General features: G+C 38.7%; 2 protein-coding genes across 3 annotated transcripts; both read right to left on the bottom strand.

The window, feature by feature from the left end:
• Positions 1 to 1,698: 1,698 nt before the first annotated feature.
• Positions 1,699 to 9,057, bottom strand: cunh5orf24 (chromosome unknown C5orf24 homolog). Its single transcript, XM_014977770.2, has 2 exons — positions 7,751 to 9,057; positions 1,699 to 5,245 (listed from the first exon to the last, which is right to left on the bottom strand). Exon 2 carries the CDS (start codon positions 5,238 to 5,240, stop codon positions 4,587 to 4,589), a length of 654 nt encoding a protein of 217 aa, XP_014833256.1. The 5' UTR covers positions 5,241 to 5,245; positions 7,751 to 9,057; the 3' UTR covers positions 1,699 to 4,586.
• Positions 9,058 to 9,360: 303 nt separating this feature from the next.
• On the bottom strand, positions 9,361 to 25,266 carry ddx46 (DEAD (Asp-Glu-Ala-Asp) box polypeptide 46). Of its 2 annotated transcripts, none has more exons than XM_014977768.2 (23): positions 25,133 to 25,266; positions 24,786 to 24,953; positions 24,110 to 24,232; positions 23,221 to 23,326; positions 22,973 to 23,141; positions 21,470 to 21,714; positions 21,290 to 21,400; positions 20,587 to 20,752; positions 19,765 to 19,885; positions 19,159 to 19,334; positions 18,954 to 19,075; positions 17,870 to 17,948; positions 17,063 to 17,145; positions 15,845 to 16,009; positions 14,797 to 14,959; positions 14,511 to 14,704; positions 13,225 to 13,362; positions 12,994 to 13,143; positions 12,690 to 12,917; positions 11,956 to 12,174; positions 11,253 to 11,397; positions 9,700 to 9,773; positions 9,361 to 9,588 (listed from the first exon to the last, which is right to left on the bottom strand). In XM_014977768.2, exons 1-23 carry the CDS (start codon positions 25,147 to 25,149, stop codon positions 9,541 to 9,543), a joined length of 3,210 nt encoding a protein of 1,069 aa, XP_014833254.1. In that variant the 5' UTR covers positions 25,150 to 25,266; the 3' UTR covers positions 9,361 to 9,540. The 2 variants fall into 2 exon arrangements, with proteins under 2 accessions (XP_014833254.1, XP_014833255.1); XM_014977769.2 differs by having other exon boundaries at positions 23,233 to 23,326.
• Between the last annotated feature and the right edge of the window lie 783 nt (positions 25,267 to 26,049).

Raw genomic sequence — 26,049 nt, 5'->3', positions numbered from 1 at the left:
TTTCATAAAAGCTTTAAAGAAAAATCTTTAACAATATAGTGGAAGCTCTTTTTTCTTTTAGATGCAAAAGAACATGATGTTCTTTGTGAAGGAATGAAAAGGTTTAAATGTACAATAAAACTTAACTTAAACTCAGGTGAAAGGGAAGTGGGAAGTTTTTGTGCAGCAGATCTATAAAAAATTACCTTCCAAGAACAAAGTATAACTTTATAAATCCACTGAGGATAATCATCCACTCCCAGTGAATTTATAATGAAGGAATATTTGTTTTTTTTGTACAAAAAACATGTACAAAATGGTTTTTTTTTATTTTTTAAATGAACAAAAGAACAACTTAAAATCAGGTAAATGTTGGCTAAAACATCTAATTTTAGATGTTTTTATTTCATTTTTTACCTTAATAGTTAATGAAGTGACATTAACGTTAATCCATCATATCATTACATAATACTTAAATATTACTACAGGAGTTAACATCTATAAATGTCTTTATATTGACATACACTGTGAAAAAAAGGCTTTTCAGACACTGAACAACAAACACTACAGTCAGAAAAGCAAAACAGTCATAAAAACAAAGAAAAAATGACTGAAGTGTTGTTTTTTATTTATTACACAGCTTTTCAACATTTCACAACAATCATGCAGGAAGAGTATGAGAATCTGTACAAAGCTTTACAAGCTTTGCCAATCACACAGGAATAACTGGGCTTCACATTTTCTCCAAAACACAAACGTGAGATAAAGCTGCAGGCGGAGAGACACAAAACGGTAACAGAGATTAAACTATTGATAACTGGGATCCTTGGTTTGCAATGTCTTGCTTCAAATAATAAGAATCAAGAATTGTTTAGGTATTCTTTCTCCTCCTTTCAAACAAACAGTGGATCTCAGGCCTAATATTAGCTGACACAATGAGGTAAAGTTTGTCTAAATTCATACCAGCATCTGTCTTTTTAACAAAAATTAGCTTCAGTTTAATATCTAAATCCCAGAAGATAATTAAGATACAATATATGAATCAAATTTTCACTCTATTCTCATTTTTACCAGCAGTTTTTATAGAAACTTGGAACCGGTTCTTGGGATTATTTATTTCATAGTTTTAAGCTAAATAAATGTTAGCTTTTATTCTTAGAATTTCACAACAACAGATTAATGATCAGATTGTCACAAAGACAACACAAATAATGATAACTCTTATTAATGGAGAGTTAATAATGATAATTCTACGTTAATAAAAACCTTCTGCCACAGTAAAGGCAGAAAATTTACATTTAATTGTTAGCGCTAATGAAATCATGCTAATGCTAGCTCCTCCTGCTAACCAGCAGGATGTGAAGCTATAAATTATTTAAAAATAATAATAATAATATTGTTTGGAAAAACAAAACATCAGATCTTTAAAATATTCCAGAATATTAAATATGTAAGTTTTACAGTATGGATGGACTCATTGGCCTTATTTTAACAGAATCTTGTAAAGACAAAGTTAATATAAAAACAGTCAATATTTATGACAAAAGTAAAGACTAAAACTCTCATTTAACAATTTAGTTAAAAATTAAACTAAAACAGCAGAAATTATTATTTTTTATCTGATGGAGGTTAAATATTAAAGTGTTAAAAATAAAACACAAATCTGAGATCTTCAGAAAATTGAAATTGTGATAATATACACAGAAATACAAAGCAGAGAAATCTTTAGTGTTTTATTATTTCAACATAAATTATTTTTAGTTTAATTGCCGTTAATGATTCTTTCTCAAATTAACGTGCCATGTCAGCGTAAAAAACAACTTCTAATTAACTATTTTACTTGGTGAAAAGAAATGCCTTTTCAGGGCCGATGTGTGAATGTGGCGGTGCAGCAGGACTTTATGCTAACCCAGCACAAGCTTCGCTGTAAAGTGAAAACATTAAATCAGTCAGAATATTTTAGCTTATACTTTTGAAGCTATCATGACAGTTTGGAAGAAAAAAAATCTGATTTAAATCAGGAAATTGGATTTTTAGTGTTTGGTGTCAAAAAGGAATCTGTGTTTATGATCCACATACAAAACCTTAGAGATTTAAATTGCCTAAAATCTAGATAGAAAGTGTACATTATTATTTTGTGTTTTGTTTCACCACAAATTATGTTTATTTTTAATAATGCTATTCAAACCAAACTCATGCTAGCTTCCTTAGCTAGCTGTGGCGGTGTAAACTGTTTTCTGATTTTGGGTAAATTAAATGAACCTCACAGGGACAGCCTCACATTTCTAAACATTTTCAGGAAATCATGACAAATCTTTCAGTTTCACATTCCTGAAGAACTTCAGGAAATTAGCCTGAAGATTAAGACAAAAGGACAAAATGTAAATATAAAGACAGATGATAAGTTTAACAATAAAGACTACAACTAGATTTAAACCAAAGTGTATCTGTTAAACAGATAAAATGTGATACAGAGAGATTATTTCTTTCACAGCATAACAGATTAATAGAAAAATCAGACATAAAGCAGCTGATATGAAAGCCTTCATTTTAGCATCTAATGCAACAAGTTTTACTTCACCCATGTTTTGTTAATGATATTGTTTGTTATTTACATTTTAATGTTGAATCGAACCGTTTGAGATGCTGCGTTCTTTGGTAAAGAAGAGTTAAAAAGTCTTTTTCTGAACATTTGTTCACTGCACAGAGAATCCAAACATTTCATAAAACGCACACCAGTTAAAAGACCAGAAAAGTAAAAAGCAAAGAATGCATACAGTAAATTATTGCACCAAATTGATCAATTTTAAATGGTTTCCAAGAAGAGCAACTTAACGAAGTTGAACTAAACTTGGACTAGGCCATATTTCTGGATGGGGCTTCATAAAAACATTAGTTTTACATAAAGTTTGATTTCAAGGCTTATGATGAAACTAGAAACACAAAAATAAATAAAACAAATACATATAAAGCTGGAGCTTATGTCACACTGACAAAACAAACAAACCAGAGTTTAGCTTGTAAAAATTAAAATGCCAATACATAATTAATAGGCTCCCAGACAGAAAGGTGAAAGAATCTTTATATATAATATAATCATAATGTGATAGTCATGTTTCTACTCGCTGATACTTTGTTGGAACAATTAGTCAGAAACAAACAAATAAGAAACATGGATTCATATTTACTCCTCAGATATTTTCTGATTTCAAAAACCATCTTGTTTATCTACAGTTATTAATAATGAGGTAATGTTTATCATACATTGAGATATAATTACACGTGGATAATGTGTAGAAAAGTATTGCCTTAAAAAAAATCTACAAAATGCGTCTGTAATGAAACATAAGTGGAACGATCCATCGTTTGGGAAAACCACTGAGGAATTTCTAAAAATGCAGAATTCCACCAAGAAAACAGAAATGAACTAATTAAGTTTAAAAGGACAGATTGAATTCTGCAGGATGAACAATTATCCAAATCTTTGCAACATTCCTGTGAGAAACACTGAAAGAGAAAACACTTTTCTGTTTGGTATTCATAACAAAAGCAAACATTACAAGACAGATAACAGTCGTATTTGTCAGCCTGCAGGCCGAGGGAGCCGTCAGACAAAAACATGCAAATAACAAAAAGACATTTTGAGAGCAACATTTTGAGTTTCGGTCAGAAGAGTCCGAATAAACCGAGTTCATCTGAGTTATGGAGTTTAAGAGTCCAAACTGTTTACAGATTCATTTTCTGGGTGCAGAGACAGATCCCAGCATTCCTTCTCTTCTGCTTGGACTCTGCGTTCACATTAGCTTACAGGGTAAATACATTTCAGAAAATGAATAAACAGAGGGGTTTAAAAACATAACTTTAAAAGGATTTAAGCATCAAGTGAAAACTTTAGCAACAGAAAAACTGAGATCATCCAGGCAGAAACGTGGCTGGGAGAGAGACGCTGTTGTTTGTGAGCATAAAGTTTATCAAGTGGGAAAAATGATCTCAGTTTTTATTTTCCATGCAAACAGCTTACTAACATATTTATCAATGTCTGGAAGAGAACATAAACATGAGCAACAAGCCTGAACACACCTGAAAGGAAACGAGATGGCATGATTATATTTGACCTTTTCATGATAAGAACAAGAACGAAACTCTAGTAACGTCACGTTTTCTTTGTTTCTCATCCTGGGTCACATGATCAACAGCAGGATGTTACTACTGCCAGAAACCACGAAGAAGAGGAAGAAGACAGGAAGTGGTTGGAGGATGATGGTTTTTAATTTCCTATTTGATGGAAACATCATAATCGTGAAATTGTGTTTTTGACAAAGTTTTGCACACATTTGTAATTGAAGCGCATAATGGAGAAATTAATTTTCCATTTTAAATGATGTTAAAATGCTACATATAAAGTGGAGCTGCTGCTCTGACAGGCCTGCTGTTCCCATGACGCTGTCGGAGATCTCCACCATTAGCATTAGCATTAGAAACAAACGGCGGTTTATCAGGCGGCAGGCACACAAATGACAGCAAGACAACAAGAATTTGTTTTAAAAAGTGTCACAATTCAAAATGGCAGCCAGCCCCAACGGGAAGCAGCGGCGTTCCCAGCCAGGTCAGGGCGAGGTGGAGACGGTGCAGAGCCGGTCCTCGGCGGCCGCCTTGTCTTTGCAGGAAGGTTCACAGAGGACGTCTTTGTGCGGTAGAGGGTAGGGGAACGCCGCCGCGCTGCAGCTGCTGCTGTAAGCCAGTTTGTTGAGGCGGGAAAGGCCCTTGATGCTGCCGGGGGGCCGCCCGGGGCTGACCTTGTACCCCGCGGCCCGCGTGGTGCCGAGCGGCCTCCCCGGGCTCGTCTTGAACCCCGCGGCCCTGGTGGTGCCGAGGGGCCGCCCGGTGCTGGTTCTGTACCCGGCCAGCTTGGTGGTGCCCAGCGGCCGGCCGCGCCGGCCCGACTTCCCGGCACCTTTGGTCTTTTTCTTCGCCTCGCCGGGCGTTTGCTCCGAGCCTTTCAGGCCAGGCATTTTTCCAGGTGCGCGCGGGTCAGCACCCAGAAGGTCCTGTCTGTGGCACCCCAGCGGCTTGTGGCTCTGGGCGGGTAAGGCCATCGGCGCCAGCGTCATCTGCAGGGAGGCCGGCGGCGGAGGCGGGTAGAACTTGCTGGGCTGCGAGGCGCAGAGGTCGAAATGAGCGGCGGGGTGGTGAGCGTCCTCCGCCAGGCAGGACGGCCTGCTGCTCATGCAGAAGTCGCTGGTGGTCACCTGGCGCATCATCTTTGCTGGGGGTCAGAGTAACGGGTCGTTACTGGCGAGGAAACGCCGAGGAACTCACGGCTCCATGTCATGCAAAGTGCTTGAGACGGACTGAATAACTGTGACTGATTAGGAAAATAATTTAGAAAATCAATTAATCGCATGATAAACTAAAACAAAATCAATTTCCATTTGAATGATTTATTGTTTTTCTAAAAAAAAACTGGATGATAAAAGTTTTCAGTCTGGTGTTTTGGTTTTAACCTTTTTTGAAGGATAATTTTGTTTTCCAGAGTTTTCATAATTAATTTTGTTTCTGTAGTTTTGTTTATTTTGTATATTTAACATGTCTTCCAGTTCCAGTGTTAAATGGTCATTAGAATTTAATATTTATTGATCTTTGATAATCTGTTCTTATTATGCCAATAACATTATTTACTGGAAAATTGTCTCTAAACAATTTTATCTCTTATGGCAATAACTTCTGGGAAAATTTATCATCCAGCAAAATCTGCTACCTAGAAAATTTTTGTCTATATGTCGATGATATGATGTTATTATTTAAAGACCCAAAACATCTGATTTTCTGCACTGATACACAATATTAGTAATAGTTTTTATGTTCAAGTCTAATATTTCTATTTCTAATAACTGCACAGTATTTTCTGTTATAATCTTGAACAGTTTAATATTTTTATTGTTTATTTTGTTTTTATTTTTTTCACACTTTCTATGTGAACTTTAATAAAACTTTCTATTTTATTCCTCAACAACTGAAACAATCAAAAATAATTAATCAATTCAGTAAAATTATTCAGTAAACTGAAATAAATCTGCAATTCTTCTGTTAGATAATCTAAAATAGGATTAGATTAGATAGGATTATATCATCTAATGTGGACAAACCAGACCACACGCATCCCTCTCACTGATCCACATTTTTTACCTTTCGATACGATATCTGAGGTTTAGTGCAGACCGATATCGATACAGATTGACTTAAAATGTTTCCTTTTGTAAACACAGACACAAATGAACTGAATTACAAATTTATTTGATAACCTAAATCCACCAACAGCTTCAGCATCTTGGTCAAACTGTAAAAACAACTTTGACCTGTTCAGTCAGAGCAGGAGAAAAACAAAGAAACAAACCGACTAGAACCAGAACCATACGTTAAAACAAACTGCAACAAACTTTCAAATGATTCAGGAATTATAACTAGGAATTGTAAATTAGCATAAAATACATAATCTCACTTTCTGGCAGAAAAGCAAAATGAAAAAACTTCCTCAAATTAATTTTATATTTTTCATGTTAGTAAACCAACTAAATAATGGTTTAAGTTCTTAGACGGTAAAATCTCTACATTTTAGTGGCAAAATAAACCACAAAGAATAAAGTTATCAAATCAAAACAATGTAGAAATTCTTACAAATGCAAATCTGAAAAGTTATGGCGGCGGCCATTACACTCTAAAACCAACAAACTCAACTTTTTAGTAATAAATCATCACATGTTCAATTAAAATGAGATCAATAGTTTCCATTCTGATTATTAATATAATTTGAGACAAAAAACTGTCTTTATGGTTTTGGTTGTGTTTCATTTTGGATAATTAACATATCTTCCAGTTTCAGTGTGAAGGTTTATTGGTCTGACACTGACATAAAGCAACAGTCTTCAGTCAGAGGATTCTCCAGATTCACTGCAACACTGACTGCTACAGTATCACCATCCACAACCTTTTACGGTTTTTGAATGATCTGAAATATAATTTGAATTTTGGATGAAGAAAGCATCTTTTAATTGATTTGAACATAATTTAAATTTATGTGGCATTCAAATTTACATTTGTTTTAAATGGGGGAAGGGCCTATGGAAGACCAAAACTGACATAATTAAAAATAAAAGCAGAAGTATATATATTTTGTTCTTCCTTTTCCTTACACGAGTTTTGTCAAGAAATTAAATGAATACATTTTTGTTTGCATATTCCTTAAATATATACAATTCTTGGTGAAAGGTATGTTTAAGTTAAAGGATATATATATATATATATATATATATATATATATATATATATATATGGTTGTCCCCTAAAATCTCTTTGTTAAATAAAACAGTGACCTAATTTTCCTCTAACATCAGAACCTCGAGAAAAGTGCAGATTTCCCTCCGACCAAACCAAATAAGCGCAGATTAATCAACAAACATAAAGTTAATTAACATTTTACTCTCTAAATATCTTCATTTATTCTCTGATGGGATTAAATCACATCAATAATGACGTTAGAGTGATGTAGAGTTTACTATCAAATACACCATCTTTACTGTTTTCCATTCACAAATAAATACGCGCACATGGATTCCGCATCTTTGCGTCCAGACACAAAAACCGCTCGGTGACTCCGGCTGCCTCCAGCCTGGTTCTGGCCCGGATAGCGGTCCAGCAGAAAACATGGCAGCATCACGAAAAAAGTGACGATATTTTAAGTAAGAAAATCTTAAAACTCTCGGGGTTACTGTACCTCGATTGTTCGTAGATCAAGCAGAAGGGTTAAGGAGAAAAATGATCTTTCATCCCTCAAAGCGGGAGTCGGTCCATTTTCTCCCCTGTTATTTTTCCACCTCACGGCTCGGTTCGGTTCGGTTCGGCTCAGCGTGAAGTCAAACACATAGAACCGGTTCGACGTGAGCGGCGGCGAGGCCGAAGAGACGGTTCCTTTATTCCTCAGCTCCGGCGGTTTGGATAAGAAACGCAGCCATTTTCCATTAAAAATTAATAAGAATGGAGAGCGCAGTCTGAGCATGCGCAGCGCAGCCGAACAGCGGCTGAGGTTTCCAGCCTTTCCGCCTCATGAGAAGCTTTGACACGAAAAACAGGAGCGATTATCGGCCGCAGGTGAATGAAAAGGGAAAGTTTTGCTTCATTTTTAACAATGCTGTCGAGAAAACATCAGTAGCTGAGTGGTAATGCTTTCTAAACGCCGCTCGCTGTGACGGTGGGAATTCCGTTCCTTTTTAGGAGATCCGCATCATTTGGCTCATCACACCAAAGTGATTCAGCTTCCAAAAAGTTTGTAATTTCGTCCAACAGTTCAATAAATGTGAATAACATCGTAAATGTACTCCACTCTTACATGTTTCTGATCACACGTTTTAATATCAAAGAGTACATTAAAAAAGCAGTTTCGAAATGATTTCAGTTGTGAAAGTATACAATCACCATGATTACATTCAACCATGATCATTTATTACTGCATTCCTGAACGAATAAATCGAGATAGAACCTGTCTGACAACATGAAGTAGGCTACAAGATGTAAAATTAGCAATTTGTAATCTTACTGGGAATCATTTGAAAACTGAGTTCAGGTTGATTATGTTTGATATTAAAATTGGTTTGATATCTAACATTTAAGATAATTTTTGCAGCACTGTTGATTTATTACAGACAGGTCAACATATTTCAAACATTTATTTCTGCTAATTTGAGCTATTAATAGTAAAAAAAAAGAAAAAAAAAAAGATTAGATCTAGATGTGCAGAATTATTTAAAGTTTAAAGCCCAAAACTGCCACAAATCATTACTTAAACAAATTATTTGATTAAATAAAATTTGATATGCATACATTAATTAAATGTATATTAAATTGTTTCATGAATAAATGCATTTATAAGCCTGTGTTCACTACATGTTCAAAGCATCCTGAATTATTTAAATACATATTTTATGTCATGAATTGTTCTCAACTGTGAAAGTGAGTGGGCGGAGCAAGATGAGCGATTTAGTTTCATTGGTTAGTTAGTTGCATGGCAGCCAATCAGAGGGAGGGTAAAATTTGATTATGACTCCAACATTAAATGCAGATAAAGGATTAAAAGGAAGTTGTTCACTAAAACGAACTGGCAGAACAAGTCGGCTCGGTCGCCACAGACACATCTGGATCCCACCGCTTATAAATAATATAAAGACCAAGAGCTGCTGAATAATTAACTATATCTGAGCACATTGCGTTTATTTCTTCAGCAACCAGAAAACTAGAAATATTTTATCTTTGCATCAACATAATATTTGCAAACAAATTTGACTTAAATTTGTTTTCCATTAAAAATAAAAACATACTTTAACCAGATCATTGGAGAAACGTGTTGCTTTAATGTTAAATGTGGAATGAGAGCATAAGAAAAACGGCTGGACAGTCGGGGAAATACAAACTAAATCAATGAAACATTAAAACACAGATTAAAATATTCATCATCCACTTTGATGAAACTGCAGAGATAAACGTGACATCGGATTATCCTCGCCGCTTCCTCTACAGCACCTTGTAGCGGCCTTTGCTTGTTGGCTGGTAGGAATTTTGCTAAAGGAAAAAAGGAAAAAATGAGACAATTACACATTTTAAAGAATTTAAAACAGCAAATGTCACTTATGTATATTCAACCAAACACAGCTAATCTGTAACGACACATACTAATCTGATGAGCTCTTCCTTTATTAGCCGTGTAATCTCCGTTTTGGCTTTCTGCACAGCCAGTTCACTCGCACCTAAAAGACAGAACAGAAACACTTTACTACAAGGAAAAACCTCAAAATCAAAGCTTCTCTGAGAATTAAGGACTTAGAAAGTCCTTAAGGCCTGAAACTCAAGAGAAAAGTCAAGCAAATAAGAATTAGCGCACACAAGCCTATCACTTTAAAACGTTCATGCATTTGTTTCCAAATGTAAAACTTTTAGTTATCAAATATTGTGCAAAGTAAAGATTTAACGTTTCTTCTTCCTTAAAAACAGATATAAGTGAACTGAATTACAAATTTATTTGAGAACTTAAATAGTTTCACCATCTGGTCAAACATGTAAAAACAACTTTAATTTGTTCAGTCAGTGAAGTTAGAATAAAAGCCAATGGAAATAAACAAAAAAAATGACTAAAGTAATCTGTAAAAAAATAAACTGCAACAAACTTTTTTCCACATGGTTCAGAAAGTGCAGCTAGAAATCCTAAATATAATGTAAAATAAATAATAATGTACAGAATCTGACTGAATAGATCTGCCCTTTGGATCAGCCACAGAATCCATACCTGAGCTAGATTTTTTATAATATTGGGACCGATACAGATATTGATATCAAAACAATTAATCAGCTTCAGTTTTTTTGTATTTTTCCCCTTTTATAAGTCAGAAACTGAACAGGCGTGTAAATAAGAACAATAAAAAGCAGATCTGCAAACTTTATCTAGTAATTTTGGGAAATGTGTGCGTCTGCGTGTCTGCGTGTGTCTGCGTGTGCGTCTGCGTGTGTCTGCGTGTGCGTCTGCATGTCTCTGCGTGCGTCTGCGTGCGTCTGCGTGTCTCTGCGTGCGTCTGTGTGTGTCTGCGTGTGCGTCTGCGTGTGCGTCTGCGTGTGTCTGCGTGCGTCTGGGTGCGTCTGCATGTCTCTGCGTGTGTCTGCGTGTGCGTCTGCGTGTGCGTCTGCGTGTGCGTCTGCGTCTGCGTGTGCGTCTGCGTGCGTCTGCGTGTGCGTCTGCGTGCGTCTGGGTGCGTCTGCGTGCGTCTGCATGTCTCTGCGTGCGTCTGCGTGCGTCTGCGTGTGTGTCTGGGTGTGTCTGCGTGTGCGTCTGCGTGCGTCTGCATGTCTCTGCGTGTGTGTCTGGGTGTGTCTGCGTGTCTCTGCGTGCGTCTGCGTGTCTCTGCGTGCGTCTGGGTGCGTCTGCGTGCGTCTGCATGTCTCTGCGTGCGTCTGCGTGTGTGTCTGGGTGTGTCTGCGTGTGCGTCTGCGTGCGTCTGCGTGCGTCTGCATGTCTCTGCGTGTGTGTCTGGGTGTGTCTGCGTGCGTCTGCATGTCTCTGCGTGTGTGTCTGGGTGTGTCTGCGTGCGTCTGCATGTCTCTGCGTGCGTCTGCATGTCTCTGCGTGCGTCTGCGTGCATCTGTGTGTGTCTGGGTGTGTTTGCCATCCACAGATAAAACACCAGATGACTTATTCTGTGTTGAGTGTCTAAGCAGGAAGCAGTAAATGTTCTCACTCTCAATAGCCAGATAAATCTTTCGCTCTCCCTCCTTCGGCTCTTTGCCTGGAGGGAAATACGTTCCTCTGATGGTGATGGCCGCCTCAGAGTATTCTCCAATCCTCTGCAAAGCCTCTTTAGACGTCACCTTCCACCGGGCCGTCTGCACAACACAAGCATCACCACACATTTAACTTTCTGTAAAACTACACAATGAGGCGGCAGCTCGTCAGAAAAACATAGCTAATCAACATTTTTACTTTGTTTCTGCCCAGTTAAGAACGATTATTTGTTTAAATATCAAAGCTGACATTTTTAAATATCCAAAAACTAAACTTGTTTTAAGGATAATTTTGTTTAGAGACTCCATAATTCATTTTATTTGTCGTTTTATTTGAGACCAAAACACCAGACTGAAGACATGTATCATCCAGTTTCTGGTAGAAAGAGAAAAATGATAACTCATCCAAATGGGAATTATTGAACTTGTTTTAATTTATTATGCAATTAATTGATTTGTTATTAAATTTAAAATCTGTAGCCTGCTGCATATGCAGGATTTAGTTTGTTCTTTATACAAATAATTCACACTTTAATCTGTTCTAAGTTTTTTTCATATTCTACTTAGAGGGAAGGAATAACTGAACAGGTAAAATAATTGTTTATGTGAAGGAACTGAAACGAGTCGATCGATCAGCTGATGAACTGAGAAACGGCTGACCTGAGGGAAGTCGTTGATCTCCAGCTCCTCCTCGTATCTCTTGACGGTTTCGGCCTGTTCGGCCGCCTGCCGCTCCTCCTCCAGCTTCTCCACCGGCGTGTAGTTCAGCTTGGCGTTGATCTTCTCCGCCAGCTGCTCCGCGATCGTCTTGGCCGACACCGACGGGGTCATGATGGGGTCGCCGCGCAGGATGGCGTTGGTGGCCTGCTGCATCACGTCCTGCAGGTAGAACAGGAAAACACAGAACCAGACAGACGGGAACCAGTTACATTTACTCAGCAACTATTTTAAAAATGTTACTTTTCGCAGTATTTCTTCTACACTGCACTTTTTACTTTTAATTAAATACTTAAACACAAAATACAAAGAAAATTACAAAAAAACTCTTTAAAAATGTTTTTGCAAACTTTCTGGCTTTTGTCAAATATAAATAATTTTTGTAATTCTAACTGACCTAAAACAAAAAATGTTCATTCTGACTAAACTTCACACAGCGAGAAAAGAAATGTGTGACTTTATAAAGTGTATGAAAATATCTGGTTTCAACTGTGAATATCGATTTCCAAATTTAGACTTTTAATCAAACATTAAGTGGATTTTCTTACAAAACTGTGCAGTTTGAATCTAAACCACTTTCCAAACCTTGAAACATCAAAACGATGTTTTAGAAACTTGAGGTTTCTGTGCCTCCTGCCTGGATCTCAGGCAGAATCGCCTCCGTCGGCCTGACCCACCTGAGCCTCGGCGCCCAGGTTCTTCTGAGCGTTGATCTTGAGCGCCAGCCTTTTGGCCATCTCCAGCTTCTGGTTGTTTCCAGCGGACCCGGGCATGAGGCCCGCCGGGCCCCCAGGGGCCGCCGCTGCAGCCGTGACGGCGCCGGCGGGACCGGTGGCCGCGCCGGGAGCTGACAGGTCCTTCACCCGCTTCTTAGAGTTGAACATGCTTTCTATTTGCTCCTCGATCTGAGGGAAGGAGAGGTTGGAACGTTGCAGGGTTACAGATCCTTTAGAGCGTTTTAACAGGCGGGTCGTTCCTCACATCCAAGGCGCCGTCCTCATCGTCAGAGTCCTGCAGTCCCAGCGCAGCTTTCTGCAGCTTCTTCCTCTCGTTGGCCAGAGCATGCTCCGTCTCATCGAACTTAAAGCCTTTCCCTGAGAAGCCACTGCTGCTCTTAATCACCTTACCCTCCTGCATGGGAGGAATCAGGAATATTTAAAGCTCAGATTCGATTTAAACAGAATTTATTATTTTTTAACAAATTTATCTCACCGCCTTCTGCTGGTCCTTGAAGGAAGCCCACAGCTGCTCCAGTTCTGGAGGAACGGCGGAGCCCGACAGCTCCAAGGCCTTTAGGATGTCGCCAGCGTAGCGAGCCTGGTCCTCTGTGATGAAGGTGTACGCGTAGCCCTACCAGAAACAGATCATCTGTTAATTCTAGACATGCAAAAAGAAGAAGCAATTAAGAGAAGGAAAAATCCATTAAAAGACGATTCTTCCTCTAATCACACCTACAAAGCTCCCCTACAGTTTATATCAGCTCACAGCCACACACTAATGCTAAGACAGTTAGCCTTTAGCTGGACAATCAGGCGCGGAGCTAGAGGGGGTTGGGGGGGCGGATGGGTGCCCATGGGGTCTGGAGGAATGGTTTCAAGTCGCTTAAATGTCTGATTGTAGACGGAGAAAGAGCGCCCTCGCCTGTTGAAAAGGTGTATTTAAAGTTCCTTTCCCTCAATGGAATATATACTAGTCAGTCTCAGTGACCGTTTCTCTCACGGTTTAGCCGATGTGCTTCCTGGGTAAGAATCAAACGACAAACGCGACCCGATGGCGGCCAAACTACAACACCAAAATAAGGTCCAACTGGCCGTTATTAGCTAATCGATTAGCACCAGAGGTGGGCAGAGTTCCCCAAAATTATACTCAGCTTAGAGAAGAAACTCCTTCAACATCTTTTTACTCAAGAAAAATTAAAAGTAGCCATCCAAGAAATGACCCAAATAAGAGAAAAAAATGAATTTGGTTAAAAAGTTACTGAAGAACTGAGTAGCTGATCAAATGATCAATGATTTAAAGTTTAAAAATGACATCAGACAGGCCAAAATATAAAGTTAAGTGGAAATTTTGGTATTTTAAGAACCAAAATGACAATAATTCACACAGGCAACAAAAAATAACAAAATCAGGCTAAATAAAATGATTCAAATCAGTTTCTTTCAATAAAAAACTTGTTAAACTTTAACAGAAGCTGCAGCTGTGAGTCTGAGGAGTTTCTGGTTAAAACATGTTTGATTAAGTGGGAAAAAAATCCAGAAATTTTAGTCAAGTAAAAATACTTCATAATAAAATGACTCGGGTACAGTGTAGCAAAGAAACTCCCAAAAGGACATTTTTCAAAAGGTTACTGAAGTAAATGAGTGAAGGTAACTAGTTACTACCCATTAATTTGAATCTGGTAAACCAGACATGGACAGACTCCTCAGAGTTCTGTGGTTTGTCCTGTCAGCAGCTGCATTGGAGCACAGAGCAGAGTTTGAGCAGTGAAGGTGTCGGACCTTGTTGCCCGCCCTGCCGGTGCGCCCCGCCCTGTGGACGTAGTCCTCGTAGTGGTTGGGGCAGCTGTAGTTGACCACCAGGATGAGCTGCTTGACGTCCAAGCCTCTGGCCGCCACTGAGGTGGCCACCATCAGGCGACACACTCCCGTCTTAAAGTCGTTGATGATGCTGTCTCGGTCGTACTGGTCGATGCCTCGGAGGAAAACGACGACACGGAAACTCTCAAAGATCACCGGCAAAAGATTCAACCGAAATACGATGCACACCATGCTGATCTAAGCTCACCTCCATGTAGAGACAGGCAGGGGTAGGAGGCTTTCATCAGGTCCTTCAGCAGGCCGTCTGCATGCTCCTGTTTGTCCACAAAGATGATGACTGAGCCTTTCTCCTGGTAGTGACCCAAGATCTCCAGCAGCTTCAGGAACTTCTTTTCCTCATCAATCACCAGCTGACAGAGAAAATGAAAACATATCAAACTATAAGCTGGAGTGGCTCCACTGCAAAAACATTAAATCTCACCAAGTACTTTTGGTCTAAGTTCACCAGAAATAATAATAACTTAAAGGTAACTTTCAGCAAGACATGAGTCTGTTTCCAGTCAATTATTTCTGATGTTATTTCACTTGGCAGGAAAAATGACAAACTGTCAATGCAACTAGAACTTTCTCAATAAACGTTGAGGAATTATTAACTTAAACTCTGAAAGTCACTTATAAACAGAGTTTGGTAGTAACTGGTCACATGTATCCAATTACATTTACTTTTTGTAAAAATTTACTTTTACTACACTGTACTTTAGTAATTTTATTATAAAGTTTTTCTGCTCTTGAGTAAAATTTCTGGATTTTCTTCCCACTGAATGAAAATGAAACGTTTTAACCAGAAACTCACCAGACAGACTCAAACCTGCAGCTTCTGTTAAAGTTTTTTATTGAAAAACTGATTTGGAAACATTTTATTTTTGTCTGATTTTATTATTTTTTGTTACTTATATGATTTATTGTCATTTTGGCTCTTCAGATACCAAAGTTTCCACTTGGTCTTTATATTTTGGTCCGTTTGATGATGTAATTTTAAACATTAAATGATTGATTATCTGATCAGTTACTCAGACTTCTGACCAAACACTTTTTGAGTAATTTTTACTTTTACCTGAGTAGAAACATGTTGAAGGAGTTCTACTCTTACTTTCTTGTTAGTTTTGTCTTATTTGAAGTGTAGTAAAATATTCGCATTAGAAACCAGACAAAATACTTTGTAAGGTTTTATGTTTTGCAGTGTAGATAGAAGGGACATGTAATCTCTGAGAATAATTCAGATTAGGATTATTTACCACGTGCTGCTCCACATCTGAGCAGACCACGCTGCGACCTCCGACCTGCACCTCGAGGGGCTTGGCCAGGATCCTGCGGGCCAGCGCCTCCATGGCTCTGGGGAAGGTGGCGGAGAACATGACCGTCTGTCGGTCGGGACGCACGTTGTCCACGATACGCATCACCTGCACGACCACAACGTGAAAGATCAATTAGACTTTTTAGATTTTGTCTCATTACCTTGTGAAAATCTGAACAAAGCAGCACAACTGCCAGTGCTTGCAAACCTTAAACTTTTTCGCATTTTGTCATTGCAAACATTTCATTTAAGCTTTAGGTAACAGAATAACAGAAGGAGGACATGTTAAAAATGATAAAGAAATGAGTAAGTAAATGTAATAAGATTACACTGTCCCCACTGTGAAGCACGGTGGTGGCAGCATCATGCTGCGGAGACAGCAGAACCAGGTTTATAGCAAATACTCATGTGTCAGAACGGCCTAGTCCAAGGAGCTGTGGAGATTTTTTACTGATAACACCTTTTCTTTTTTTTCTTGTTGCTTCGTCCAACTGTTAATCTGAATCAGATCTGGACGCACCAAAATCTGGATTTTATCGATTTATAAAACTAACAACAACTAAATACAGCAACACATACTCAAAGGACAGACAAGAAAAGTTTTATAAAAATATGATTTTTGGGGCCATTGAGAACTTTCAACATGTTTGGACATCTCTGGCCTAGTCAAAGTCCACAACAAAATCCAAGAGAGAACTTGTGGCAAACCTTGACCCTTTCCATAAGATTTAGTTGAAGTTGGAGATATTGAACAGCAGAGAAATGAGCTCTATAAGTTACTGAATCCTTTCTGTCCAGCTGAACTGTGACCTCATTTCTCTCGACCCAGACATAAAAACGTGTTTACAAAAAAATACAGTGGAAAAGTAAAACTGATTTTATAATAAAACCAAACAAAATCCTCAATGAAAGGACAGACACAGCAAACCTGGAGGTAACATGTAAAATTTGTTTTAGAGGTGACGTCCTGGTCGTTGCTTTGCTAGCAGTAGCGTCTGCTTATGCTAGCGCCGTGCGCTAACTGTTATTCCATTGAGGACAAATCAAACGGTGTGATTGTAACAGCTTTACTATAAACCGTTTGGCTGTTTTTGCCTTGGGGAAGATGTGATTTGAAGGCGTTCAGAGACGTTGTTAGCGTTCGGGTAGAAACACCGACCTGTGGCTCAAAGCCCATGTCAAACATCCTGTCTGCTTCGTCCAGCACCACGTACGTGACCCTCCGCAGGTTGGTGACCCGACCTACACGCCAAGGAAGAGGAGCAAATCGAAGAACAATCAGTCATCAGGGGAATTCAGCTCCACAAAAAAGCAGCCTGCCTTTTTCTAGAAACATCCAGCTAACCTAGCAAACAGCCGCTTTCAGGATGAGGCTACTTAAAGTTACTTAATGTATTCAAATGTCAAAACATATATTTTTCCTCCTATGGCTGCATTTCAGATTCCTGACTCTGCTTGGCTCTGGTCTTGCGTACCATCTCAGGGACATGAGGGACCTGAAAAAGTCAGAAAACTGCCTCAAGATACAAAACAAGAGATGGAGCCCATCACCTACAAGGGAAACAAATTACAGATTACCTCGCATGTGTGGAAGCCAGACACAAACCCTGGTGTTACCATTCAAAAATACTAACATGTGGCATTTAGCATGCTAACATTTATCCCCAGAGAGTTCGATTAACTTGCTGCTGGACCATCAGAACAGAAATAAGTTTATTTATGGTAATAATTACATGAACGGTCTAATCCAAGTCCCTGATAGGAGGCATCATGAACGACCCAACCTGGATCCCACCTACCTGTGCTCGCCCTGATCTTCAGGAAACTCATCACTGTCTTGTAGAAATGACTGATCCCAAAAGCGGTCAGATAATGTCAACAGTTTAGTAGAAAGGCACTGGTGAGGATAAAAACTGAGACCAAAACCTAAATCACATCAACGTCCTCCTGAGGAGGCTGAACTCACCGCTGTTAGCGCCCAGCATGTCAATCATCCTCCCTGGAGTGCAAACGATGATCTCTGCTCCGCGCTTCAGCTCCGCAATCTGGAACCAGCAACGACACTCAGGAAAACTTCCACAGAAATCACCATATAATCAGCATCCAACTCCAGGTGAAATCAGTAAGTATCAGAGGACGCAGCTTAAATTTGATTTTCAATATTGGTAAATTCAGTCTGCGTAGAGCGTCTAAAAGCACCAAAATAAAACATTTCAGACAAAATACAATTGAAATGCATTTAGTTTTTGTAAAGTGAGGGAGATTTAAGCTCTTTAAATGCTTTTTAAAGATTCCAAACTTTCATTAAAAGAGATTATTTTACTCATATAAATAGGAAGAGTTACCAAAAATATTATTCAGCTAAGAGCAGAAACACTTTAACATATTTTAACTCAAGTAAAAATTAGCCGTCCACAAAATTAGCCAAATAAGAGTAAAAATGTATTTGGTTAAAAGTTACTCAAGAACTGAGTAACTGATCAAATTATCAGTCATTTAATATTTAAATCATCAGACAAACCAAAATATGAAGCCAACTGAAAAGTTTGGTGTTTTCAGAACCAAAATAATAATAATTCATGTAAGAGACAAAATATAAGAAATGTTTCCAGATCAGGTCCTTTCAATAAAAAACTGATGAAACTTTAACTGAAGCTGCAGGTTTGAGTCTGTCTGGTTAAAACATGTTTGATTTTCATTCAGTGGGAAGAAAATCCAGAAATTTGACTCAAGAGTAAAAATACAAGTACAGTGTGGTAAAACACTCCGAAAAGTAATTTTTTTCTAAAATGTTACTCAAGTAAATGTAACTAGTTACTGCCCAACTCTGTTTATATGTAATCAGTATTTGAATATTTCAAGTTCTTAATTAGCATCAAAAAATCCTGGATGAATAATTTCAGGCTAAATCAGTAAATCACTCCATGTTTCTTCCTCCATGTCCCTCTGCTTTTGTTTCCTGGTGATTTGATGGATATTTTCTAAAGCGGCCTATTTAAAGCTCTCTGGGCCGGACAGAGCGAGGCGGCTCTGCCTGGAGGTTCTTGTACCTGTTCGCTGATTCCCGTCCCTCCGTAAACACACACCACTCGCAGCCCCAGCGGTTTGGAGAACTTCTTACACTCCTTGGTGATCTGCAGAGCCAGCTCTCTGGTGGGAGTCATGATTACAGCTGTGACAGAAACAAAGGGCGTCCGTCAGTTTCCAGGCTGCTTCATACTCCAATAAAACATTCATTTCTGACATGGGCCTTACAGATTGGCCCCTCTCCCTCCTCCAGGGGGCGCTGGTCCATGATGTGGCGGAACATGGGCAGCAGGAAGGCGATGGTCTTCCCGCTGCCGGTCTTGGCGATGCCGATCAGGTCTCTGCCGGACATGATGGCGGGGATGGCCTGGGCCTGGATCGGCGTCGGCTTCTCATACGCGTGTCTGGTTTCATCGATTAAACAAAACATGAATCAGCTTTAATGTCACTGAACACAGGAGCCTGAAAAGAAATCACGCCCCTGAAAATGAGTCGCTTTGCATCGTCACCAGGCCTGTCGCAATGAGAAATAAACCAATCAGGACGTTCAGATCACCCCTAAATAAGCATTTACCTTCAGAAGTCACCAAATTAGGAAATAAAATCCTCTTGTGGACTATTTAAAATTCATATTTATGAACCATTTTCTGTTATTTTGTGTACATAAACATAAAAACATGAGTAAGGTTCTGTATGGTTTAGTAATTTCAGACAAGATTAACAGGATGGGGCTCAGTTTTGTAGAGAATTGTAAAAATCTAACTTTATTTTAATTTCTGTATTTTTAGGTAAAAAAGTAGTAAAATAAATGAAAGTGAGAATCTTTGCTCTCACTTCTTCAGGGAGTTGAGGATCTTCATCGACACGCCGCACTGCACCCAGGTCCTGATGGGTTTGGGACAACCTTTGCCTTTGACGGTGATGCCTTCCAGCTCCAGCCTGTAGGCGTTCACTTCTGGAAACAGGAAACAGAATTCATTTAAAGAGGACAACCGGTCGCTTATCTGGAAGAAATATCACTTTGAACATCTAAAGATTCCTGCAGCCGGTTAGGATCGCTCTATGGTCCATTCAAAACATGTTCATTACAATTTTTACATTCAATCTTTGTTAGATAATCAGATTTCAGTCTGAGCTGTTTCAGGGTCTCTGTCACTTTAAATCCAAACAAGCTGCTGCTGGCCACGCCCCCAACTCACAACAAAATGGCTGCAACAGATGGACAATTATACAACTGTACATGTTTGAAAAGCATTAGTGGAGCCTCCTGCACAGCTAAACTTTTGTCTTTTCCAGCAGCCATTGTACAGCACATACAGCGGGAAAACCAGCTGACCAAACGGGCTGAAGCTCTGCTTCGGTTGTCAGGTAACGGACGGAACTCCACTGGGGTTGCTAGGCAACATGCAGTGCCAGCTGATTTGTTTCTGAAATGGCTCATTTTCCAGACACCCAAAAAAAAAACTTAGACAAAAACAGCTGGATGTTTTTTTAGAGTCTGTTCTGATTTCAGAAGCAGCAGAAATCCAAACTGAAGAACAAAAATGTGCAAAACGTGAATTTGGAGTAAAAGTTCCCCTTCAAACAACAGTTTTTCCAGTGGAATCACCAACAGTGACAGGCAATGTGTTTGTGCAGTCAGGCGTATGGACCGACCCTCTGTGGTCATCTTGGCCAGCTCAGGAACTTCCACGTAGAAGTTCTTGCGGTACGACTCGTACTGGATCTTGGTGTGGTCGACCGGCTCCAGAACTTTCCTCTGCTTGGTCTGGAAACCCGTCAGAGCCGTCTGCAGGTCCACCTCCTCTTCCTCCGATGAGTACTGTCAGAGGAAGGCGGCATGTTAGGCACCAGCAGCTCAGAAATTAAATCCAACTGGTTTTCACAACAAACACTGTTTGAAGAGGTTTTTTCTCCTTAATTTTCTAAAAAATGACAGAATATTTTCAAGAAGTGGATTTTATTTCAGTCATCTCTTCTGTGAGCTGCACGACGGAGGATTAGGCTATGAAAATGTTTGTTTCATTATGAAAATGTAATTATAATATTAGCAGAAAAACATATGAGAAAAAGTTGTTTTTAAATGAAGTTAAAACCTAATATGATCACCTCAGGTTGGTTACTTCTCAGTTGTTGCTCAAAGTCCTGATATTGATAATTTTATCAATGTCACTCATTTTTAAACACTTTATTCTTGCAATATTTCGGCTTTATTGTCATATTACTACAATTCTATCCCTGATACAGAAATAGAGGGACATATTATCCTGATGAGAAAAAAACTCCAGATTTTTCCAAAAGTTAAATCTTAATCAGACTAATTGGTGAAATGGAGTCGCTAAGCGGGTCTCCGCCGCACCTCCATGGCGTCCTGGTCGTTCTCCATCAGCTCGCCCTTCTTCTTGTGCGTCATCGGTTGTTTCTTGGTCTTCACCACCGTCACCACTTTGGTTACTGTCGTTGCTCCTTTCTGTTGATTAAAACAAATCAATATCTCATGGAAATAAACTTTTAACTTCCTTCACAGTGAAGCGCTCACCTTATCGTTCCCCTTCATGGCTCCGATGTTGAACTTCTTCACTTCCTGTTTGACCTCCTCCATGTAGGCGTCCAGAGGATCCACCTCGTCCTCCTCCACCTGCTGCTCCATCGGCGCCTCCTTCTCAGCCTCGCCCTCCTCCTTCTTCACTTCCTCTGCATCCTTCTCTTTTCCCTCCTCCTTTCCTTCCCCCTCCTCTTCATCTTCATCCACTTCCATCAGAGCAGGACCCTCCTCATCGTCATCTGATATTTAAAAAGACAAACTGTTTTTATATTTTACCGAGTTAAACTTCTGGATTTTCTTCCTACTGAATGAAAAACAAACATGTTTTAATCAAAAACCCTCCAGAATCAAACCTGCAGCTTCTGTTAAAGTTTCTGAGATTTTATTGAAAGAAACGGATTTGGAAACATTTTATTTTGTTATTTTTGTTACTTATATCAATTATTGTCATTTTTGTTCTTAAAATACCAAAATATCCATTTATCATCATATTCTGGTCCGACTGGTGGTGTAATCTTTAAACATTAAATGATTGATAATTTGATCAGTTTACTTTTTAACCAGATACTTTTTCCTTTCGTTGAGTAAAACCATGTCGAAGTATTTCTACTCTTACTTCAGGATCATTTTTGGGAACTTTCCTCCTCTGGAGACACAACAACACAAATGCTGCAAATAACAATTATTTTAGAAATTGATTATTCTGATGATAATCTGATTTAAAAATTCCATATTCTGCAGATTTTTTTATTTAACTACTTATTTTTTTATTCATTAACATAATTACATTAAAAGATGGAGAAATTAAACAAATTCATTCAAATACTGTAAATAATAAAACATTTTAATGCCTAAAGTTTAACAACATAACCTTCCTGTAGTGAAAGTTTGATCATTTGTAGTGAAGGATGAATCTGCAGTTAAAAAAAGATTCATGTGAAAAACTTTTTGATTGATTAACGATTGGATATGAAAAGGAGATTAATATGAAGTTTGTTTTTTGCAGAATTTGAACTGAGTGAAGCTCAAACTGTTCCACTTTAGGAGTTTTGTATTTTTATCTTACATGCAAATCTATATATTTATTGTTCCGTTTTGGGTCAATTATTGCTCTGAATATTTTGGTTTTTTCTGCAAATGGCCGTTTTTTCATTTTGCTGAGTGTATTCTCCAGTTAATCAATGACCAAATTATTTGACAATTATTTCACAAATGGACTCAGTCCTGCAAAGACATGCATATATTTGCAGTGAAAGAAACTTTTCAAATCTGAAAAGTGTGGCATGACAGTGAACATTTTAAAACAAAATTTATCTTGAAGGTCAAAAATATTTGTGAGATACAAAGTTTCATCTTCCAAGTATCTGATAGAGCATTTTTAAATACTGCTCAGTAAATTGGTTTTATTTTTAGTAACAACTAAAAACATAAGAGACGTAAAATATTCCCATAAATATTCCCATGTTTGGGTAAATTTCCTGGTTTTTTTATCCTTACCGTCGTCGTCCTCCAGGCTCCATTTCTTGCCCTGTTTCATTTCCTCCAGTTCTTTCTTTATCTCTCCAATGTTTTCAATCGCCTTCTTCCTCTGCTCCTCTCTCCATTTCTCCACACGCTCCTTCCTCTTCCTCATTTCTTCCTCCAGTTTGTTTTGGTCAAAATCTTGCTGCAAAGACAAGAAATGATCAGGTTTTCCTGCCACCATGAGGGGAACATCTGAGGTCAATAAAATCTGGGAGACACACTTTTGAACTTACGTCCTCCACCTTCTCATCTTCCTTCTCCTCTTTCACCTTCTTCTTCTCGGAAACTGGGTCGACGCTCTCCTTTTCCTTTTCTTTGCTCTTGGCTCTGAGAAGACAAAACAAAACCAAAACAACATTTCATTGGAGTTTAATAAATGTAATACATTTCTTTAAAACTCATCATTTTTATGGCACATCTACAGTTTTGATGGCTTTCTTTCTCTCCATTATTGATCCACTTTAAGTCTCTTTGTACAAGTTAATATTTAAAATAATATATGATATGAAAGTCATCTACTAAATTTAAATGTGAAAAATTCACAGCAGATTGATTTTATGGAAGTTCCTTAATCTCTAACTTTGTTAAAGTTTTCCACCCAGAATGAGGATTAGAATCATAACAGTCAGATTTAAGCGTCTCTGATTTATCTTATTATGTATCAAAATATTTCACTGTCAGGTGAAATAAATATAACTGATATTTTGCTGGACGATAAACGATAACATTGTTGTTTGGAACTGTTTTTATGTAATATGATAATGACACATTAATGCAAGTTCATCCTCTCAAACCTCTTTTGTAAAGAACTTTTTATACTGAACAGGAAAATATTTTAAATATCTAAAATGAAACATAGTAATGAAAACCGATAAATGAAACGGAAATAAAAACTACACACAACAGAAATCATAAATAACATGGATTATGATGTTTTTCTAGACAAAATGAATCTTTATCAGAATGAAAATTATTGAGCTTTTGATTGATTAATTGCTTCTCAGTAATTGTTAGGACTGGAAACCAGCTGGGATGAAATGTTTCCACCAGCCTGGACCTGAGGGGATGAAACGCTGTGAGCTTTTCTGTCCCAGAAAATTAAAAACTCACTTTTCATCTGACTTCTTGCTCTTTGCCGGGCTGCCGGTTCGGGACCTGCGAGTTCGACTCCGACTGCGTGATCTCTTCCTCTCCCGGCTTCTGGACCTCCTCCGGTCTCTGCTGCGGGACCGCCTGCACACCAGACACAATCACCGGGGTGAGAGAAATCAGAAAGGAATAAAAATATACCTTCAATTATAGCATGAAGGCAGCTGCTTCTAGACTGCTGTTAATTTAATCTGATTTTCTTTCTATCAAAGGTGATTAGTTAATTCAACAAGTCGTTGATTTTCTGCTCCTCACTTTTTGCAGAGGTCAGGAGGAAAAGGTTTGGTCTACAAATTCCTTAATTCCTAAACTTTAATAATTAAAGAAAATCTATTAGATTATATTTTATTCAAATATAGCAAACATTTTAATAAACTACACTGACTTTTAAAGTTAAACTGTAGTAAATTCTTTGAAAAATGAACAAGGTACTCAGAAGTATGTTCAGTTAACTAAACTGTAACGAATTACTAAATATACAGAAATAAAAGAAATATAATCTCGAATAAAACAGGTCTAATTTCTGTAGCTGCATACAGAAGCTGAAAGTCGCATAAACATCAAATTTTGTTACAAACATGAATTTTAAAGTTTATTTTTGTTGGTGTTTTCCCGGCCGGGTGACACCGGAACGTACCGGGTTCTTTTCCTGTCTCTGGACCGGGACCTCCTGCGGTCTCTGCTCCTGGACCGATCCCTCCTGCTTCGGTCTCGGTCGTCTTTCTTTGAGCGCTTGTTGTCCGGGGAGCGACTCTTGGACCGGGTGCCCGACCGGCCGCGGGACGTTGAGCGCTTCCTGTAGTGTCTGTTGGCGGAGGAACAACATAACAAAAGAAAGAAAAATCATAACTAAGCAGCAAGAGTTTGATCGACTAGAGAACGTGCAACAACATCCGTTTTAGCTAGCATGCTAATGTTAGCATATCACATAAAACTGCCAATTAAACGATTAAAACGTTAATTAGGCAAAAAACTTGGACTCACCTGGACTCACGTCCCATTGCGACTTAACCAGAGTTGCACTAAATGAAGGTCAAATTGATTTAAGGGAACTAATGCGTCTCGAAATGCAGACGATGGTTTGTTTGTGTCGCAGAAACGTATGAAAACTGCGACAAGCATGTGGTAAAAATAGAGAGAGCGCCCTCACGTGTTCGGAGGTTGAAGAAAGCGTCACAGATCTGCCCCTGATTTACTGTGGGAAAAGGTGTGGACATTAAATCAGAAACTTTGATAAATAGCAAAATAAGAGATGTCTCCTTTAAACTGTTACACAGATTTTATTCAACTAATCAATACAGTATTTAATATATATATAAGGCAATATATAGACAAATCGAGAAACAATTAGTCATTTCTTCTGGATTTGTCAGAAGATTTTAGAAAGAATGCAACAACTTTATAAATTGTAACATTGACACTACATTTTCTCTCAAGTATGAGCATATTATATATATATATAAAAAAAAAAAAAAATTCCCCTCTCACCCTCCGTGGGTGGTCTCTTTCATCCTCTGAGCTCGGGTCCTCTACCAGAGGCCTGGGAGCTTGAGGGTTCTGCGCAGTATCTTGGCTGTACCTAGAACTGCACATTTCTGGACTGAGATGTCTGATGTTGTTCCTGGGATCTGTTTGAGCCACTGCTCCAGTTTGGGGGTGACTGCCCCGAGGGCCCCGATGACCACAGGTCATATATATATATATAGCTTTCTACCAATGGCTGGAGAAAGCTGGACTCAAGGACAGCACGGAGGCCCTCATCCTGGCCGCCCAGGAACAGGCCCTAAACACCAGAGCAATAGAGGCTCAGATCTACCACACCAGACAAGACCCAAGGTGTAGGTTGTGCAAGGAGGCCTCTGAGACAGTCCAGCACATAACAGCAGGGTGCAAGATGCTGG

The sequence above is a fragment of the Poecilia mexicana genome, unplaced genomic scaffold, assembly GCF_051168715.1.
Source record: "Poecilia mexicana isolate PSO_F unplaced genomic scaffold, ASM5116871v1 scaffold_14, whole genome shotgun sequence".
Classification (NCBI taxonomy): domain Eukaryota; kingdom Metazoa; phylum Chordata; class Actinopteri; order Cyprinodontiformes; family Poeciliidae; genus Poecilia; species Poecilia mexicana.
This window is presented reverse-complemented; position numbering and strand designations above follow the sequence as displayed.